The sequence below is a fragment of the Bufo bufo genome, chromosome 5 (genome assembly GCF_905171765.1).
Source record: "Bufo bufo chromosome 5, aBufBuf1.1, whole genome shotgun sequence".
NCBI classification, from domain to species: domain Eukaryota; kingdom Metazoa; phylum Chordata; class Amphibia; order Anura; family Bufonidae; genus Bufo; species Bufo bufo.
In genome coordinates this window covers 209,178-230,462 of record NC_053393.1, presented here as the reverse complement: position 1 = coordinate 230,462, position 21,285 = coordinate 209,178, and the positions used below count along the sequence as shown (strand labels likewise).

Below are 21,285 nucleotides of genomic sequence, written 5' to 3'. Positions count from 1 at the left end.
GGAGGCTATAATGCAGAGGCTGTACTAGAATGTGGAGGCTGTAATGTAATGTAGAGGCTGATAGTATGGAGGCTGTAATGTAATGTAGAGGCTATAATGGAATGTGGAGGCTGGTAGTATGGAGGCTGTAATATAATGTGGAGGTTGATAATATAATATAGAGACTTTATTTTAATGCGAAGGATATGATGTAATTTACAGGCTGGTAACATGGAGGCTGGAAAATGAAAACCACCAGCACTTCTGAGTTCAGCCAATCAGAGGTGGAGGGCGGGGCCTGGAGTTCAGGAACAGCCCCGCCCCCAGTTCTCTTTCAGGTCCGCCCATGCTCCATATAAAGGAGGGCTCTGGGCTGAGCAGTCACTGCTCTCTGCTCCTCACACCTAGAAGATGTCTGGTCGCGGTAAAGGAGGGAAAGGGCTCGGGAAAGGCGGCGCCAAGCGGCACAGGAAGGTGCTCCGTGATAACATCCAGGGCATCACCAAGCCTGCCATCCGCCGCCTAGCTCGCAGGGGAGGCGTCAAGCGCATCTCCGGCCTCATCTATGAGGAGACTCGCGGGGTGCTGAAAGTCTTCCTGGAGAACGTCATCCGGGACGCCGTCACCTACACCGAGCACGCCAAGAGGAAGACCGTCACCGCCATGGACGTGGTCTACGCGCTCAAGCGCCAGGGCCGCACTCTCTACGGCTTCGGGGGTTAATGCTGCCGCCGCCGCCCCCGTCCTCACAGCACAAAGGCTCTTCTCAGAGCCGCCCACATCTTCCCGGGGAGGAGCTACAATTCCACTGAGGGGTTAACACCGCCCGCACATCAGGAGATCAGCGGCGCCCTGTGCTCAGTACAGCCTGAGGTCTACATTACAGAAACCCCCCAATAATCTGTAAATCCCGAGCCCCGGGTGTTCTCCACCGCAGCTACGAGACGAGCTGTGCTCGGAGACTGAGGGGTTAATCCGTCCCGCCAATGAGCGGCGCTGGTACAGGTCACATGACCGGCTCCACCTGAAAATCAGCAGCTCAACTATAGGCGGGAAATTCAAACGAGGGACGAGATGCTGAGCTCTCCCAGCCAATAGCAGAGCTCTGGACCCCGCAGCCGTTATGTGCCCGTAGGAGCCTCGTCCTCCTGTCCTGCACTGAGCGGCCGCACAGCCTCTCTCCAGGGAGCGCCACACTGAGAAGGATGATGGGAGTAGTGATCGGGCATGGAGGAGGAGGATGAGGGGAGCTTGTACTGTAACTTCCGATAGCGTTACCGCATCTCATCTAGCTGACAGGGAGGAAAACCGCAGCCACTGAGAACAACGGGGAGACCCGGGAGCAGCTCCGCTGGAGACAGGGTGGGGGCTCTGAGAAGAGCCTTTGGGTCCGGAGAGCGGGGGGCGGCGCTCACTTGGCGCTGGTGTACTTGGTGACGGCCTTGGTGCCCTCGGAGACGGCGTGCTTGGCCAGCTCTCCGGGCAGCAGCAGGCGCACGGCGGTCTGGATCTCCCGGGAGGTGATGGTGGAGCGCTTGTTGTAGTGAGCCAGGCGGGAGGCTTCCCCTGCGATGCGCTCGAAGATGTCGTTGACGAAGGAGTTCATGATGCCCATGGCCTTGGAGGAGATGCCGGTGTCGGGGTGGACCTGCTTCAGCACCTTGTAGACGTAGATGGCATAGCTCTCCTTCCTGCTCTTCCTCCGCTTCTTGCCGTCCTTCTTCTGGACCTTGGTGACGGCTTTCTTGGAGCCCTTCTTGGGCGCTGGGGCGGACTTGGCGGGATCGGGCATTCTGACTGAGGACAAGATCTCGTCTGTTCTCCTCCTGCCACCGCGGCGGTATTTATACACGGGCCATGCAAATGAGCTGCTGCTGCTGACTGCGCGCCGATCTACTGGAGGAGAGGGTCACGTGGTGTCTCCACTTCTCCTAATTGGCAGCCTCACATCCATTCAGCTGAGCCGGGGGCGGAGCAAATAGAGGGGCGGGGCTCACATACATCCATTCAGCAGAGCCGGGGGACGGAGCAACAGGAGAGGCGGGGCTCACATCCATCCATTCAGCGGCCGTGGACAAGCTCCGCCCCCGGCTCATCTGAATGGATGGATGGATGTGAGACCCGCCCCTCCTGCTGCTCCGCCCCCCGCTCCTGCTCTTCTCAGAGGCCCCACTTTCTCTAGGACGGAGCTGCCGCATTGTGTGAACACATGGAAGCCTCATGTCCGAGGCGGATTATTCCCTCATTATAGACCACTGATCGGGAGGATGAGGGGAGTAGTGATCAGACACTGAGGATGGGGGAGGAATGATCGGCCAGAGAGCAGTTGGGCAATGAGAAGAATGAGTGAAGTAGTTATATGGTACTGAGGATGATTAGGGGAGTAGTGGTCAGCCAGTGAGGAGGATGAGGGCAGTAGTGATCTGCTAATGGATGGATGTGAGCCCCGCCGTGCGCTCTATCCCCGGACACCAGCGCAGAGAGCTGGAGAAGGGGGCGGAGCTATAGGACAAGTGCTTTACAGTGATTGGCTGATCTCTGGCTTTTGAAATTCCCGCTCAATTACAGTCCGGTCAGAATCCAGCGGCCGTGGAGGAGCAGTCCATTCCACACAGGGGACGAACCCTCTACAGCAGCAATGTCTGCCCGTACTCGCAGCAGGTCAGGAGCGGTAAGTGCCCCTGAGTGACGCCTCCTCCACAGCGCAGATCAGCGGCATCGCCAGCTCAGTCGTACAGAGCATGTGGGGGGCTCTTAGAAGAGCCTTTGGTTCCGGGGGGCACAGCAGCAGCAGCAGAGCCGGGCTCACTTGCTCTTGGCCGACTTGGTGCTCTCGGTCTTCTTGGGCAGCAGCACGGCCTGGATGTTGGGCAGGACGCCTCCCTGGGCGATGGTGACGCCGCCCAGCAGCTTGTTGAGCTCCTCGTCGTTGCGCACGGCCAGCTGCAGGTGGCGGGGGATGATGCGGGTCTTCTTGTTGTCGCGGGCGGCATTGCCGGCCAGCTCCAGGATCTCGGCGGTGAGATACTCGAGCACAGCGGCCAAGTAGACGGGAGCGCCGGCGCCCACCCTCTGGGCGTAGTTGCCCTTGCGGAGGAGCCTGTGCACTCGGCCGACCGGGAACTGGAGCCCTGCCCGGGAGGAGCGGGTCTTGGCCTTAGCCCGGACTTTGCCTCCTTGTTTGCCGCGTCCAGACATCGTTCTCTACAGCACAGAACAGTGAGGAAGACTCTGATGTGTGTGATCCGGAGGAGCCGCCTCCTGCCGCCTTTTATAGGCTGCTGCTCCGCCCCCAGCGCCGCTCATTGGGTGGATTAGAAGCCTCCAACGGAGACAAGACTCGTGGAGAAGCCAATGAGAGGCGCGGGGCGTGGCTTATGACGCGAGTACAGGTCACATGACCGGCTCCTCCTGTAGATCAGCAGCTCATTTGCAGTTGGGGACTATAGGCGGGAAATTCAAATGAGCGACGAGATCCTGAGCTTTCCCAGCCAATAGGAGCAGAGCTCTGGACCCCCTCAGCCGTTATGTGCCCGTAGGAGCGGAGCCTCGTCCTCCCGCCCTGCACTGAGCAGCCGCACAGCTCGCTGATCCGCAGCCATTCATAGCGGGAGCAGAGCTAAGCTGAAGTGTATAAGGGGAGCAGTGATCTGCCAGAGAGGAGGATGAGGGGAGTAGTGATCGGGCACTAAGGATGAGGGGAGTAGTTATATGGTACTGAGGATGATGAGGGGAGTAGTGATTGGGCAATAAGGAGGATGGGGGAAGTAGTTATATGGTATTGAGGATGATGAGGGGAGTAGTGATTGGGCAATAAGGAGAATGAGTGAAGTAGTTATATGGTATTGAGGAGGATGAGGGGAGTAGTGATCGGGCACTAAGTATGAGGGGAGTAGTCATATGGTATTGAGGATGATGAGGGGAGTAGTGATCGGGCAATAAGGAGAATGAGTGAAGTAGTTATATGGTATTGAGGATGATGAGGGGAGTAGTGGTCAGCCAGTGAGGAGAATGAGGGCAGTAGTGATCTGCTATTAATGAGGGTAGTGATGATTGAGCACTGGGGAGGATAAGGAAAGTAGTGGTAATATAATGTGGAGGCTATAATGTAATGTGGAGGCTGTAAATATGAAGGCTGTAATATAATGTTGAGATTGATAATACAAAATGGAGGCTGGTAATACGCAGGCTGTCAATTAATATGGAGGCTGTAACAATGTTTAAGCTGTGATGTAATGTAGAGGCCGCTAATATGGAGGCTGTAATGTAATGTAGAGGCTAGTTATATGGAGGCTGTGATGTAATCTGGAGACTGAATATATGGAGGCTGTAACAATGTTTAGGCTGTGATGTAATGTAGAGGACGGTAATATTAAGGCTGTGATATAATATGGAGGCTGTAATATAATATAATGTAATGTTGGCTGGTAGTATGGAGGCTGTAATGTAGAGGCTAGTAATATGGAGGCTGTCATATAATGTGGAGGCTGTGATGTAATGTTTAGGCCCTGATGTAATGTAGAGGCCGGTAATATGGAGTCTGTAATATAATGTGGAGGCCGGTAATTTAACTTGGAGACTAATGTAGAGGCCGTTAATACGGAGGCTGTAATATAACATGGAGGCTGGTGTAATATAACATGGAGGCTGGTAATATTTAGGCTGTAAAATAATGTGGAGGCTATAATGTAATGTAGAGGCTGTAATATAATTTTGAAATTCCCGCTCAATTACAGTCGGGTCAGAATTCAGCGGCCGTGGAGGAGCAGTCCATTACACACAGGGGCACTTGCCGCTCCTGACCTGCTGCGAGAACGGGCAGACATTGCTGTTTTAGCGGGTTCGTCCCCTGTGTGTAATGGACTGCTCCTCCACGGCCGCTGAGCGGGAATTTCAAAAGCCAGAGATCCGCCAATCACTGTAACATACTTATTCTGTAGCTCCACCCTCTTCTTCCGCTTGGGCTCCGCCTCTTGTGAACGATGATTGGTAACGGAAGTTTTTTTCGGGCACGTCACTGTACGAATAAACCAATAGGGATGTAGGGGTGTGGTTTACATGAGCCAATGAGGACGAGGCCGGGAGTATAAATGATCTGCACGGTCCGTTCCTCGCCTCACTCTCTTGCTGTGTACAGATCTCTGCAGAGCCATGGCCAGAACCAAGCAGACAGCCCGTAAGTCCACCGGCGGGAAAGCTCCCCGCAAGCAGCTGGCCACTAAGGCCGCCAGGAAGAGCGCCCCCGCCACTGGCGGAGTCAAGAAGCCTCACCGCTACCGGCCCGGGACCGTCGCTCTCCGGGAAATCCGGCGCTACCAGAAGTCCACCGAGCTGCTCATCCGGAAGCTGCCCTTCCAGCGCCTGGTGAGAGAGATCGCCCAGGACTTCAAGACCGACCTTCGCTTCCAGAGCTCGGCCGTCATGGCCCTGCAGGAGGCCAGCGAGGCTTACCTGGTCGGGCTCTTCGAGGACACCAACCTCTGCGCCATCCACGCCAAGCGGGTCACCATCATGCCCAAGGATATCCAGCTGGCCCGCAGGATCCGAGGGGAGAGGGCTTAGATCTGCGCCCCGCACCCAACAAAGGCTCTTCTCAGAGCCACCACCTCCTCCAGAGACGAGCTCCACTCCGCCCTTCATCCTCCACCTCTGCTCACAGGAGGCGGGTTAACCCTTTCAGCGCTCTAATTAGTAAGAGCAGTTCCTTTATTCTAAAAGCGCTCTCTGTATCTCCCCCCGTCTATCAGGGACTCGCTGAACGTGACCGATAACCGCCTCCATCCTCCCTGCCCCCCGCCATCTCCACTCAGCGCTGCTGGGGGCGGAGCTATAGGACAAGTGCTTTACAGTGATTGGCTGATCTCTGGCTTTTGAAACTCCCGCTCAATTACAGTCCGGTCAGAATTCAGCGGACAAACCCTCTACAGCAGCAATGTCTGCCCGGACTTCCTGCTCTTCCCTTCCGTCTCTGTCACAGACGTCCCCGCATTCTCCGCCATGTCCTGAGCTCCAATCCTATCCCCGCCCCCATAGCACCGAGTGCCCGGCTCTGTGTACCTATCCAGCCGCTCGTCCTTCACTACCTCCTCCTAAAGTGCCCGATCCCTACTCCCCCATCCTCCTCACTGTCTGATCACTACTCCCCCCCCATCCTCCTCACTGTCTGATCACTACTCCCCCCCCATCCTCCTCACTGTCTGATCACTACTCCCCCCATCCTTCTCTCTGGCCGATCACTACTCCCCTCATCCTCCCGAGTATACGATCACTACTCCCCCCATCCTTCTCTCTGGCTGATCACTACTCCCCTCATCCTCCCGAGTATACGATCACTACTCCCCTCATCCTCCCGATCAGTGTTCTATAATGAGGGAATAACACCGCCTCGGACATGAGGCTTCCATGTATTCACACAATGCGGCAGCTCCGTCCTAGAGAAGGTGGGGGCTCTGAGAAGGGCAAGGGGGAGGAGACAGCAGGAGCGGGGGGCGGAGCTCACAACCATCTGTTCAGCAAAGCCGGGGGGGTGGAGCTCATTTACATTCATTCAGGGGGGGCGGAGCAGGAGGGTAGGGGCTCACATCATCCATTCAGCTGAGCCGAGGGCGGAGCTTCTCCACGGCCGCTGAATTCTATCCGGACAGTAATTGAGCGGGAATTTCAAAAGTCAAGGTACTAGTTCTATAGCCCCGCCCCCATAGCCTGCTCAGTATTAACCCGTCAGTGGCCGCCTTCTCCCACCGGAGAAGGGGAGAACAGTCCCGTATTCACTGTGCAGAGAAGAGCGGCTCCATCGCTGCGCTGGTGTCCAGGGATAGAGCGCACGACCCCCCTGCGGGCACAGTACACTGAGCGGCGGCATCACTACCAGCAGAGGGCGGGGCGCAGTGAGGGGCGGTTATCAGCCGAGCAGCGAGGCCCTGGTAGACTGAAGAGAGCGGCGCTGACAGGGTTAACCCGCCCCCTATTCCTGCCCGCAGAGGAGCCGGAGCCCCCGCCCGCTGTGAGCGGAGAACGAGGGCAGAAGGGCGGAGTGGAGCTCGTCTGAGGAGGAGGTGGTGGCTCTGAGAAGAGCCTTTGGGGGAGAGGTGCGGGCGGCGCCGGTTACTTCTTGGCCGCGCTCTTCTTGGCTTTCGCCGCTTTCTTAGCCGGACTCTTGGCAGCCTTGGGTTTGGCCGCCTTCTTAGCCGGACTCTTGGCCAGCTTCTTGGGGGCAGCCTTCGGCTTCTTGGGGCTCTTGGCTGCTTTCTTGGCCGCGGCTGGTTTCTTAGCCTTTTTCGGGCTCTTGGCCGGAGCCTTCTTGGGCTTCTTCGGGGATTTAGCGGGTTTCTTGGCCGCAGTAGCTGCAGGCTTCTTGGCCGCCGGCTTCTTCTTCTTGGCCGCCTTGTCCTTGGTCTCCTGCTGCTTCTTGTTGAGCTTGAAGGAGCCGGAGGCGCCGCTGCCCTTCACCTGGGTGAGGGTCCCTTTGGTGACCAGAGCCCTGATGGCCACCTTGATGCGGCTATTGTTCTTCTCTACATCGCATCCTCCGGCAGCCAGAGCCTTCTTCAGGGCGGCCAGAGACACCCCGCTGCGCTCCTTGGAGGCGGACACGGCTGTGACCAGGAGCTCGGACACGCTGGGACCGGACGGCTTCTTGCTTTTCTTGGCGGCCCCTGCCGCGGCGGATTTCCTCGGCTGCTTCTTGGACTTGGCGGCCGCTTCGGCGGGAGGAGGAGCGGCGGCTGCTGGCGCGGTCTCTGCCATCGTGTGAGACGTGGGGAGAAAACACAAAGACTTCTCCTGGAGAATACACTGAGGCCGGAGCCGGGACCGCCTCTTATATGTAGAGCGCTGCGCAGTGATTGGCTGCCGAGCTCCGCCCTCCTGCGCGTCTATTGGCTGACACTGGACGCAGGCCCCGCCTTCACCCCTCTCAGCCCGGCTGCAGCTCCGCTCTCCCCTTGTGCTTCCCTGCCCGGGAGAAGAGCCCTTTAGCGGCTAGAACCGGACAGGAGAGGCCGCCTTCTCCGCGCCTTCCTCCTCCCGGACATCCCCCCTCACCGTGTGTCGCCGTCTGTGGCGGAGGAGGCGGGAGCAGGCCCCGGGATCTCCGCCACAGTCCTCCCGCTCTGCCTGCCGTTCTGCACATCCGGCTGGATCCGGCCCGATGGCTCCGCTGCGGGGGCTCGTTCCCTCTCTTCCCGGCCCCCGTCCCCATCCCAGGGCTCTTTCCCACAAGGTGGGGCCGCAGGAAGCTGCTTGGACGCTGCGGGGAGGAGCTGGAGCCGCGGAGAGCCCGGGAGGGTAACACAGGCGGCGGCCTCCGCTCCCTGCCGGCTCCAGTGCTCCGTGTCCCCGCACATTCCCCGCCGCAGTGATGCCGCCTCATGTGTGTACAGGGCTCTCAGGGAGCAGAGATGCGTCTTGTGGTCAGGGCTCCGCAGATGACAGAGGACTTCTCTCCTGGGCTCCTGGCTGCAGCAGTGGGGGTTCCGGTACAATGGGGCAGAGTATGGCCCCGCCCCCCAGAAGTGTGGACCCCGCTTTACTGACCCCCGGAAACATTCTGGGGAGTAAGAAAAGTAGAGAAAACTGCCCCTATAATCCCCTCCATTGCCGTATTGTACTGAGATTACGGAGGTGCAAAGTATAGTACAGTATATTATAGTATAGTATATAATAGTACAGTATATTACAGTATAGTACAGCACAGTACAGTATATTATAGTATAGTACAGTATAGTATAGTACAGTATAGTATAGTACAGCACAGCATAGTATAGTGCAGTATATTATAGTACAGTATAGGATAGTACAGTATAGTGCAGTATAGTACAGTATAGTATATTATAGCACAGTATAGTACAGTATATTATATTACAATATAGTACAACATAGTATAGTACAGTATAGTATAGTGCAGCACAGCATAGTATAGTACAGTATATTATAGCACAGCATAGTACAGCACAGTATAGTATAGTACAGTATATTATAGCACAATATAGTACAGCATAGTATAGTACAGTATATTATAGTACAGTATAGTACAATATATTATAGCACAGCATAGTATAGTACAGTATATTATAGTACATTATAGTATAGTACAGTATAGTACAGCACAGTATAGTACAGCACAGTATAGTACAGCACAGTATAGTATAGTACAGCACGGTATAGTATAGTACAGTATATTATAGCACAGCATAGTATAGTGCAGCATAGTATAGTACAGTATATTATAGTACATTATAGTACAGCACAGTAGAGTATAGTACAGCACAGCATAGTACAGTATAGTACAGCACAGTACAGCATAGTATTGTACAGCATAGTATAGTACAGTATATTATAGTACAGCACAGTATAGTATAGTACAGCACAGCATAGTATAGTACAGCATAGTCTAGTACAGCACAGTATATTATAGTATAGCACAGTATAGTGCAGCATAGTATAGTACAGCACAGTATTGTGCAGCATAGTATAGTACAGTATATTATAGTACAGTATAGTACAGCACAGCATAGTATAGTATAGCACAGTATAGTGCAGCATAGTATAGTACAGTATATTATAGTACAGTATAGTACAGCACAGTATTGTGCAGCATAGTATAGTACAGTATATTATAGTACAGTATAGTACAGCACAGTATAGTATAGTACAGCACAGTATAGTGCAGCATAGTATAGTGCAGTATATTATAGTACAGTATAGGATAGTACAGTATAGTGCAGCACAGCATAGTATAGTGCAGTATATTATAGTACAGTATAGGATAGTACAGTATAGTGCAGCACAGCATAGTATAGTGCAGTATAGTATATTATAGCACAGTATAGTACAGTATATTATATTAAAATATAGTACAACATAGTATAGTACAGTATATAATAGTACAGTATAGTATAGTGCAGCACAGCATAGTATAGTACAGTATAGTATAGTGCAGCACAGCATAGTATAGTACAGTATATTATAGAACAGTATAGTACAATATATTATAGCACAGCATAGTATAGTACAGTATAGTATAGTACAGTATATTATAGCACAATATAGTACAGCATAGTATAGTACAGTATATTATAGTACGGCACAGTATAGTACAGTATATTATAGTACAGTACAGTATAGTATAGTACAATATATTATAGCATAGTATAGTACAGTATATTATAGTACAGCACAGCATAGTATAGTACAGCACAGTACAGCATAGTATAGTACAGTATATTATAGTACAGCACAGTATAGTACAGTATATTATAGTACAGTATAGTACAATATATTATAGCACAGCATAGTATAGTACAGTATATTATAGTACATTATAGTACAGCACAGTATAGTACAGCACAGTATAGTACAGCACAGTATAGTACAGCACAGTATATTATAGTACAGCATAGTATAGTGCAGCATAGTATAGTACAGTATAGTACAGCACAGTATAGTATAGTATAGTACAGCATAGTATAGTACAGCATAGTATAGTATAGTATAGTACAGTATAGTACAGCATAGTATAGTACAGCATAGTATAGTACAGCATAGTATAGTACAGCATAGTATAGTACAGTATAGTACAGCACAGTACAGCATAGTATAGTACAGCATAGTATAGTACAGCATAGTATAGTACAGCATAGTATAGTACAGCATAGTATAGTGCAGCATAGTATAGTACAGCATAGTATAGTACAGCATAGTACAGTATAGTATAGTACAGCACAGTATAGTACAGTATAGTACAGCACAGTATAGTACAGCACAGCATAGTATAGTACAGTATAGTATAGTACAGCACAGTACAGCATAGTATAGTACAGCATAGTATAGTGCAGCACAGCATAGTATAGTACAGCACAGTACAGCATAGTATAGTACAGTATATTATAGTACAGCACAGTATAGTACAGTATATTATAGTACAGTATAGTACAATATATTATAGCACAGCATAGTATAGTACAGTATATTATAGTATAGTACAGCACAGCATAGTATAGTACAGCATAGTATAGTACAGTATATTATAGTACAGCACAGTATAGTATAGTACAGCACAGCATAGTATAGTACAGTATAGTATAGTACAGCACAGTACAGCATAGTATAGTACAGCACAGTATAGTACAGCACAGCATAGTCTAGTACAGCACAGTATATTATAGTACAGTATATTATAGTACAGCACAGTATAGTACAGTATATTATAGTACAGTATAGTACAATATATTATAGCACAGCATAGTATAGTACAGTATATTATAGTACATTATAGTACAGCACAGTATAGTACAGCACAGTATAGTATAGCACAGTATAGTACAGCACAGTATAGTACAGCACAGTATAGTATAGTACAGTATATTATAGTACAGCATAGTATAGTGCAGCATAGTATAGTACAGTATAGTACAGTATAGTATAGTATAGTACAGTACAGCATAGTATAGTATAGTATAGTACAGCATAGTATAGTGCAGCATAGTATAGTACAGTATATTATAGTATAGTACAGCACAGCATAGTACAGTATAGTACAGTATATTATAGTATAGTACAGCACAGCATAGTATAGTACAGCATAGTATAGTACAGTATATTATAGTACAGCACAGTATAGTATAGTACAGCACAGCATAGTATAGTACAGTATAGTATAGTACAGCACAGTACAGCATAGTATAGTACAGCACAGTATAGTACAGCACAGCATAGTCTAGTACAGCACAGTATATTATAGTACAGCATAGTATAGTACAGCACAGCATAGTATAGTATAGCACAGTATGGACACTCTGTTGCACCTGGTAACTTCCATCACATGGTCTGGCATAGGTGTGGCTCACGGCCTGGCCTCATTCACATTGTACTACCACAGTATTCATGCTGGGCCTTTGTGTGGAGGCTTGGCTGTGTGCTGAATTATATCACCCCCAGACCATGTTCACACCATAGTTAGAGTAGCGGCTAGGACCCTTTGCCATGCTGAGTGACCGTGACGTGGTGCATTGATGGGCTCCGATATCTTCCTGACTGGAACATATTGGCGAAAGTCTCAGCTTTTAATACCTGCATGTATGACTTCCCAGTATAGTCAGTAGCATTTCTGTTTGGTGCATTTCCTCTCTGTGTTTCATATAGCACAGTATAGTGCAGCATAGTATAGTGCAGCACAGTATTGTGCAGCATAGTATAGTACAGTATATTATAGTACAGCACAGTATAGTATAGTACAGTATATTATAGTACAGCACAGTATAGTATAGTACAGCACAGTACAGCATAGTATAGTGCAGCATAGTATAGTACAGCACAGTATAGTACAGCACAGTATATTATAGTACAGTACAGCATAGTACAGTACAGCACAGTATTGTGCAGCATAGTATAGTACAGCATAGTCTAGTACAGCACAGTATATTATAGTACAGCATAGTATAGTACAGCACAGCATAGTATAGTATAGCACAGTATAGTGCAGCATAGTATAGTGCAGCACAGTATTGTGCAGCATAGTATAGTACAGTATATTATAGTACAGCACAGTATAGTATAGTACAGTATATTATAGCACAGCACAGTATAGTACAGCACAGTACAGTACAGCATAGTATAGTGCAGCATAGTATAGTGCAGCATAGTATAGTACAGCACAGTATAGTACAGCACGGTATAGTATAGTACAGTATATTATAGTACAGCACAGTATAGTATAGTACAGCACAGTATAGTACAGCACAGTATATTATAGTACAGTACAGCATAGTACAGTACAGCACAGTATTGTGCAGCATAGTATAGTACAGCACAGCATAGTCTAGTACAGCACAGTATATTATAGTACAGCATAGTATAGTACAGCACAGCATAGTATAGTATAGCACAGTATAGTGCAGCATAGTATAGTGCAGCACAGTATTGTGCAGCATAGTATAGTACAGTATATTATAGTACAGCACAGTATAGTATAGTACAGTATATTATAGTACAGTATATTATAGTACAGCACAGTATAGTATAGTACAGCACAGTACAGCATAGTATAGTACAGCATAGTATAGTACAGCATAGTATAGTGCAGCATAGTATAGTACAGCACAGTATAGTACAGCACAGTATATTATAGTACAGTACAGCATAGTACAGTACAGCACAGTATTGTGCAGCATAGTATAGTACAGTATAGTGCAGCATAGTATAGTTCAGCACAGTATTGTGCAGCATAGTATAGTACAGTATATTATAGTACATTATAGTACAGCACAGTATAGTATAGCACAGTATATTATAGTATAGTACAGTATAGTATAGTACAGCACAGTACAGCATAGTATAGTACAGCACAGCATAGTCTAGTACAGCACAGTATATTATAGTACAGCATAGTATAGTACAGCACAGCATAGTATAGTATAGCACAGTATAGTGCAGCATAGTATAGTACAGCACAGTATTGTGCAGCATAGTATAGTACAGTATATTATAGTACATTTTAGTACAGCACAGTATATTATAGTACAGCACAGTATAGTATAGTACAGTATATTATAGTACAGCACAGTATAGTATAGTACAGCACAGTACAGTACAGCATAGTATAGTGCAGCATAGTATAGTACAGCACAGTATAGTACAGCACAGTATATTATAGTACAGTACAGCATAGTACAGTACAGCACAGTATTGTGCAGCATAGTATAGTACAGCACAGCATAGTCTAGTACAGCACAGTATATTATAGTACAGCATAGTATAGTACAGCACAGCATAGTATAGTGCAGCATAGTATAGTGCAGCACAGTATTGTGCAGCATAGTATAGTACAGTATATTATAGTACAGCACAGTATAGTATAGTACAGTATATTATAGTACAGTATATTATAGTACAGCACAGTATAGTATAGTACAGCACAGTACAGCATAGTATAGTACAGTATATTATAGTACAGCACAGTATAGTATAGTACAGTATATTATAGTACAGCACAGTATAGTATAGTACAGTACAGTACAGCATAGTATAGTGCAGCATAGTACAGCACGGTATAGTATAGTACAGTATATTATAGTACAGCACAGTATAGTACAGCACAGTATATTATAGTACAGTACAGCATAGTACAGTACAGCACAGTATTGTGCAGCATAGTATAGTACAGCACAGCATAGTCTAGTACAGCACAGTATATTATAGTACAGCATAGTATAGTACAGCACAGCATAGTATAGTATAGCACAGTATAGTGCAGCATAGTATAGTGCAGCACAGTATTGTGCAGCATAGTATAGTACAGTATATTATAGTACAGCACAGTATAGTATAGTACAGTATATTATAGTACAGTATATTATAGTACAGCACAGTATAGTATAGTACAGCACAGTACAGCATAGTATAGTACAGCATAGTATAGTACAGCATAGTATAGTGCAGCATAGTATAGTACAGCACAGTATAGTACAGCACAGTATATTATAGTACAGCATAGTACAGTACAGCACAGTATTGTGCAGCATAGTATAGTACAGTATAGTGCAGCATAGTATAGTTCAGCACAGTATTGTGCAGCATAGTATAGTACAGTATATTATAGTACATTATAGTACAGCACAGTATAGTATAGCACAGTATATTATAGTACAGCACAGTATAGTATAGTACAGCACAGTATAGCACAGCATAGTATAGTACAGTATAGTATAGTACAGCACAGTACAGCATAGTATAGTACATTACAGCATAGTCTAGTACAGCACAGTATATTATAGTACAGCATAGTATAGTACAGCACAGCATAGTATAGTATAGCACAGTATAGTGCAGCATAGTATAGTACAGCACAGTATTGTGCAGCATAGTATAGTACAGTATATTATAGTACATTTTAGTACAGCACAGTATAGTACAGTATATTATAGTACAGCACAGTACAGTACAGCATAGTATAGTGCAGCATAGTATAATACAGCACAGCATAGTATAGTACAGCACAGTATAGTACAGTATATTATAGTATAGTACAGCACAGTATAGTACAGCACAGTATAGTACAGCACAGTATATTATAGTACAGTACAGCATAGTATAGTACAGCATAGTATAGTACAGCACAGTATATTATAGTACAGTACAGCATAGTATAGTACAGCATAGTATAGTACAGCACAGTATTGTGCAGCATAGTATAGTACAGTATAGTGCAGCATAGTATAGTACAGCACAGTATTGTGCAGTATATTATAGTACAGCACAGTATAGTATAGTACAGTATATTATAGTACAGCACAGTATAGTACAGCACAGTATAGTATAGTATAGTACAGTATATTATAGCACAGTATAGTACAGCACAGTATAGTATAGTACAGTATATTATAGTACAGCACAGTATAGTACAGCACAGTATAGTATAGTATAGCACAGTATAGTACAGCACAGTATAGTACAGCACAGTATAGTATAGTACAGTATATTATAGTACAGCACAGTATAGTATAGTACAGCACAGTACAGCATAGTATAGTACAGCATAGTATAGTGCAGCATAGTATAGTACAGTACAGTATAGTACAGCACAGTATAGTATAGTACAGTATATTATAGCACAGTATAGTACAGCATAGTACAGTATAGTACAGCACAGTATAGTACAGCACAGTATAGTATAGTACAGTATATTATAGTACAGCACAGTATAGTATAGTACAGTACAGCATAGTATAGTGCAGCATAGTATAGTACAGTACAGTATATTATAGTACAGTACAGCATAGTATAGTACCTGACTGGGTTCCTCCGTTGATGGATGCTCCTAGTGCTTCCCGAGGGCTCCACATAATAAATGGAATAGGACAGCACCACTTCCTGGAACACATAGTCCGTGGTATGGCGGTGCTGCTCGTGGCGTCAGCTCCCGGCCTCAGGGGCCCCTCAAACGTAGAAAAAACGTCAGAAAAGTCGCGGCCCTCTTGTTCTTGAATCAAAGCTTAGCGTTTAACCACCTCCGGACCGCCTAACGCAGGATCGCGTTTCGGAGGCGGCGGCGCTGTGCACAGTCACGCATATATGCGTCATCTCGCGAGATTTCCTGTGAACGCGCGCACACAGGATCGGAAGGTAAGCGAGTGGATCTCTAGCCTGCCAGCGGCGATCGTTCACTGGCAGGCTGGAGATGTGATTTTTTTTAACCCCTAACAGGTTAACCCCTAACAGCGTCTAATATACCTGCTACCTGGTCCTCTGGTGGTCCCTTTTGTTTGGATCGACCACCAGAGGACACAGGCAGCTCAGTAATATGTAGCACCAAACACCACTACACTACACCCCCCCTGTCACTTATTAACCCCTTATTCACCCCTGATCACCCCATATAGACTCCCTGATCACCCCCCTGTCATTGATCACCCCCTTGTAAGGCTCCATTCAGATGTCCGTATGATTTTTACGGATCCACTGATACATGGATCGGATCCGTAAAAAACATACGGACGTCTGAATGGAGCCTTACAGGGGGGTGATCAATGACGGGGGTGATCACCCCATATAGACCCCCTGATCACCCCCCTTTCATTGATCACCCCCCCTGTAAGGCCACATTCAGATGTCCATATGTTTTTTACGGATACATGGATCGGATCCGCAAAACACATACGGACATCTGAATGGAGCCTTACAGGGGGGTGATCAATGACAGGGGGGTGATCAATGACAGGGGGGTGATCAGGGAGTCTATATGGGGTGATCACCACAGTCATTGATCACCCCATATAGACTCCCTGATCACCCCCCCTGTCATTGATCACCCCGCTGTCATTGATCAACCCCCTGTCATTGATCACCCCGCTGTCATTGATCACCCCCCTGTAAGGCTCCATTCAGACATTTTTTGGCCCAAGTTAGCGGAAATATATATTTTTTTCTTACAAAGTCTCATATTCCACTAACTTGTGTCAAAAAATAAAATCTCACATGAACTCACCATACCCCTCACGGAATCCAAATGCGTAAAATTTTTTAGACATTTATATTCCAGACTTCTTCTCACGCTTTAGGGCCCCTAGAATACCAGGGCAGTATAAATACCCCACATGTGACCCCATTTCGGAAAGAAGACACCCCAAGGTATTCCGTGAGGGGCATATTGAGTCCATGAAAGATTGAAATTTTCCCCTCCCCCACGACAGCACCACTGAGAGATGGCTCCGCCTCCAAGGACAGGAAACCTGTAGCATAAAAAAGGTGGAGCCACTCTCCCACCTCAGTGAGGTTTCCTGTCCCTGGAGAGAGAAATGGCATCTCCTGGATGTAAGAAGGTGCCTGATCCAGTACCTAGAAAAAACCAGGGACTGGAGAAAATCCTCATCTTTGTTGATCCTGCATGCGGGGGCTAGGAGAGGTAATGCTGCCTCTAAGAGTACCATCGCTAGGTGGATCCGAGAGCTAATTTCTTTAGCATACTCTTATTCTGGGGTTTCTCCTCCGCTATCCTTGAAAGCTCACTCTACCAGAGCGGTATCTACCTCCTGGGCAGAAAGGTCCAGTGTATCAATTGACCAGATCTGTAGAGCTGCCACCTGGGCTTCTCCATCTACCTTCTATAGGCACTATAGATTACAACTCGACTCTATCTCTGACCTCCTTTTCGGTACAAAGGTGTTAGAAGTTGGTACCCACCCTTAGATTCTATGAAATCTCTCTCAGTGGTGCTGTCGTGGGGGAGAGGAAAAATGATAATTACACTTACCGGTAATCGGATTTTCCTGACCCCACGACAGCACCCGTCTAATTCCCTCCCTAAGGTGGTGGTTGGTGTTAAGATTTCACGTGGTGATATGCAAAAAAAAAAAAAAAGTATTTAGATATGGTATTAACCAAAAGGGAAGTCCCTCTCATACTCTGTAAACCCACTGAGGTGGGAGAGTGGCTCCACCTTTTTTATGCTACAGGTTTCCTGTCCTTGGAGGCGGAGCCATCTCTCAGTGGTGCTGTCGTGGGGTCAGGAAAATCCGATTAGCGGTAAGTGTAATCATCATTTTTTGTCCCAAGTTAGCGGAAAGGGAGACTTTGTGAGAAAAAAAAATAAAAAATCAATTTCCGCTAACTTGTGCCAAAAAAAAAAAAAATTCTATGAACTCGCCATGCCCCTCATTGAATACCTTGGGGTGTCTTCTTTCCAAAATGGGGTCACATGTGGGGTATTTATATTGCCCAGGCATTTTAGGGGCCCTAAAGTGTGAGAAGAAGTCTGGGATCCAAATGTCTAAAAATGCCCTCATAAAAGGAATGTGGGCCCCTTTGCGCATCTAGGCTGCAAAAAAGTGTCACACATCTGGTATCGCCGTACTCAGGAGAAGTTGGGCAATGTGTTTTGGGGTGTCATTTTACATATACCCATGCTGGGTGAGATAAATATCTTGGTCAAATGCCAACTTTGTATAAAAAATGGGAAAAGTTGTCTTTTGCCGAGATATTTCTCTCACCCAGCATGGGTATATGTAAAATGACACCCCAAAACACATTGCCCAACTTCTCCTGAATACGGCGATACCAGATGTGTGACACTTTTTTGCAGCCTAGGTGCGCAAAGGGGCCCATATTCCAAAGAGCACCTTTAGGATTTCACAGGTCATTTACCTACTTACCACACATTAGGGCCCCTAGAATGGCAGGGCAGTATAACTACCCCACAAGTGACCCCATTTTGGAAAGAAGACACCCCAAGGTATTCCGTGAGGGGCATGGCGAGTTCCTAGAATTTTTTATTTTTTGTCACAAGTTAGCGGAAAATGATGTTGTTGTTTTTTTTTTTTCTTACAAACTTGTGACAAAAAATAAAAAATTCTAGGAACTCGCCATGCCCCTCACGGAATACCTTGGGGTGTCTTCTTTCCAAAATGGGGTCACTTGTGGGGTAGTTATACTGCCCTGGCATTCTAGGGGCCCTAATGTGTGGTAAGTAGTTTGAAATCAGAATCTGTAAAAAATGGCCGGTGAAATCCTAAAGGTGCTCTTTGGAATGTGGGCCCCTTTGCCCACCTAGGCTGCAAAAAAGTGTCACACATGTGGTATCGCCGTACTCAGGAGAAGTTGGGCAATGTGTTTTGGGGTGTCATTTTACACATACCCATGCTGGGTGAGATAAATATCGCGGTCAAATGCCAACTTTGTATAAAAAAATGGGAAAAGTTGTCTTTTGCCAAGATATTTCTCTCACCCAGCATGGGTATATGTAAAATGACACCCCAAAACACATTGCCCAACTTCTCCTGAGTACGGAGATACCACATGTGTGACACTTTTTTGCAGCCTAGGTGGGCAAAGGGGCCCACATTCCAAAGAGCACCTTTCGGATTTCAACGGCCATTTTTTTTACAGATTTTGATTTCAAACTACTTCTCACACATTATGGCCCCTAGAATGCCAGGGCAGTATAACTACCCCACAAGTGACCCCATTTTGGAAAGAAGACACCCCAAGGTATTTCATGATGGGCATAGTGAGTTCATGAAAGTTTTTATTTTTTGTCACAAGTTAGTGGAATATGAGACTTTGTAAGAAAATAAAAAAATAAATCATCATTTTCCGCTAACTTGTGACAAAAAATAAAAAGTTTTATGAACTCACTATGCCCATCAGCGAATACCTTAGGGTGTCTACTTTCCGAAATGGGGTCATTTGTGGGGTGTTTGTACTGTCTGGCCATTGTAGAACCTCAGGAAACATGACAGGTGCTCAGAAAGTCAGAGCTGCTTCAAAAAGCGGAAATTCACATTTTAGTACCATATTTTTTAAACGCTATAACTTTTACCCAAACCATTTTTTTTTTACCCAAACATTTTTTTTTTATCAAAGACATGTAGAACAATAAATTTAGAGAAAAATTTATATATGGATCTCGTTTTTTTGCTAAATTTTACAACTGAAAGTGAAAAATTTCATTTTTTTACAAAAAAATTGTTAAATTTCGATTAATAACAAAAAAAGTAAAAATGTCAGCAGCAACGAAATGCCACCAAATGAAAGCTCTATTAGTGAGAAGAAAAGGAGGTAAAATTCATTTGGGTGGTAAGTTGCATGACCGAGCAATAAACGGTTAAAGTGGTGTAGGTCAGAACTGTAAAAAGTGGCCTGGTCATTAAGGGGGTTTAAGCCATAGGGGCTGAGGGGGTTAATCACACTGAAAGGATACAGCAACGTCTGGACACCCAGGTCTTTCTCAGCTACATGTGGTTTACAAGTGAAGCTCAATACTTATATAGGTGTAACATTCAATCCGGATTGGTTGAGGGGTTGTCCCCCAGAAAGGTCACATCCCCCCCTTACATATTCACCCAATCGTGTTCTAAAGTGATAATAACATTCAGTAATAAAACTGCATAACCATCTCAGCTGTGTATATAAAATCGTTAATTTCTAACGATAATTTGTTTTCCCTTAGTCCTAACAGTGGCACAGATGGGGCATTCTGCCCCTGTGGACTGGTTAGGACAGGTGGAAGTTTTAATGAAATAATAAAAAACTGACATATACACTGTGGCGAAACCAACCTCGCCACTGGGTTTTGGAGAGGCCTGTTTACCAGCCTCTTGCCCTACGACAGGGATGGCCAACCTGAGGCTTTCCAGCTGTTGCAAAACTACAACTCCCACCATGCCCTGCTGTAGGTTGATAGCTGTAGGCAGACTGGGCATGCTGGGAGTTATAGTTTTGCAACAGCTGGAGAGCCTCAGGTTGGCCATCCCTGCCCTACGACTATGGCCCCGGGACATATTACCCTTCAAGAACAGTGTAACAGAACTATGCCGACCGAACCCGGTCAGCAGTGTATACTAAAGATTCTGTGGAACTAAAATCGGATGCGCAAATACACGAACACCGCTGACCCTTACCTTCTTCCATACGGAACTTTCAGCTCCAGAGACTAAGTCCCGTTCGAAGATGGGACTTAGTCGTTTTTCTGCATGAAATTGACCGACCGCACAGCCCAAATCTATGGAACTGTTTTGGGCAGGAAATTGTGCTTGCGGTCGGTCATAAAGGACTTTTACTTAACTTTTGATCCGCTGGAGGGATTTGTGTGATTTTTGGAAGTGTTTATGTTTGATGTATGCTGAGTTTAAATATGTAATTTTTATGGAGATGGAATGTATGGTTTTAAAGTTACAGTGTTACAGTGTATGTTTAAAAACTGTATTTTTACTGTCTGTGATAGTTATGTTAATCCATAATTATATCACAGACAGAAGGGAGGATTTTGTGTGTTTGGGTGGTGATTCCTGTCCTGTTGTTCCACATGTGTATTGG

General features: G+C 46.5%; 3 protein-coding genes across 3 annotated transcripts in view; 1 reads left to right on the top strand and 2 right to left on the bottom strand.

Annotated features, from left to right (window-relative positions):
* The first annotated feature begins 390 nt into the window (after positions 1-390).
* Positions 391-21,285, top strand: part of LOC121001555 — a 45,918-nt gene continuing 25,023 nt past the window's right edge. Inside the window, exons 1-5 of the mRNA XM_040432686.1 lie at positions 391-669; positions 1,272-1,499; positions 2,548-2,650; positions 2,738-3,217; positions 5,117-5,472. Coding sequence (XP_040288620.1) covers positions 391-669; positions 1,272-1,499; positions 2,548-2,650; positions 2,738-3,217; positions 5,117-5,472 — 1,446 coding nt within the window. The remainder of the gene's footprint in view (positions 670-1,271; positions 1,500-2,547; positions 2,651-2,737; positions 3,218-5,116; positions 5,473-21,285) is intronic.
* Positions 1,389-1,771, bottom strand: LOC121000991 (histone H2B type 2-F). Its single transcript, XM_040431846.1, has one exon. It carries the CDS (start codon positions 1,769-1,771, stop codon positions 1,391-1,393), a length of 381 nt encoding a protein of 126 aa, XP_040287780.1. The 3' UTR covers positions 1,389-1,390.
* LOC121000985 (histone H1B-like) lies at positions 6,961-7,725 on the bottom strand. The gene has a single exon (XM_040431841.1). It carries the CDS (start codon positions 7,723-7,725, stop codon positions 7,084-7,086), a length of 642 nt encoding a protein of 213 aa, XP_040287775.1. The 3' UTR covers positions 6,961-7,083.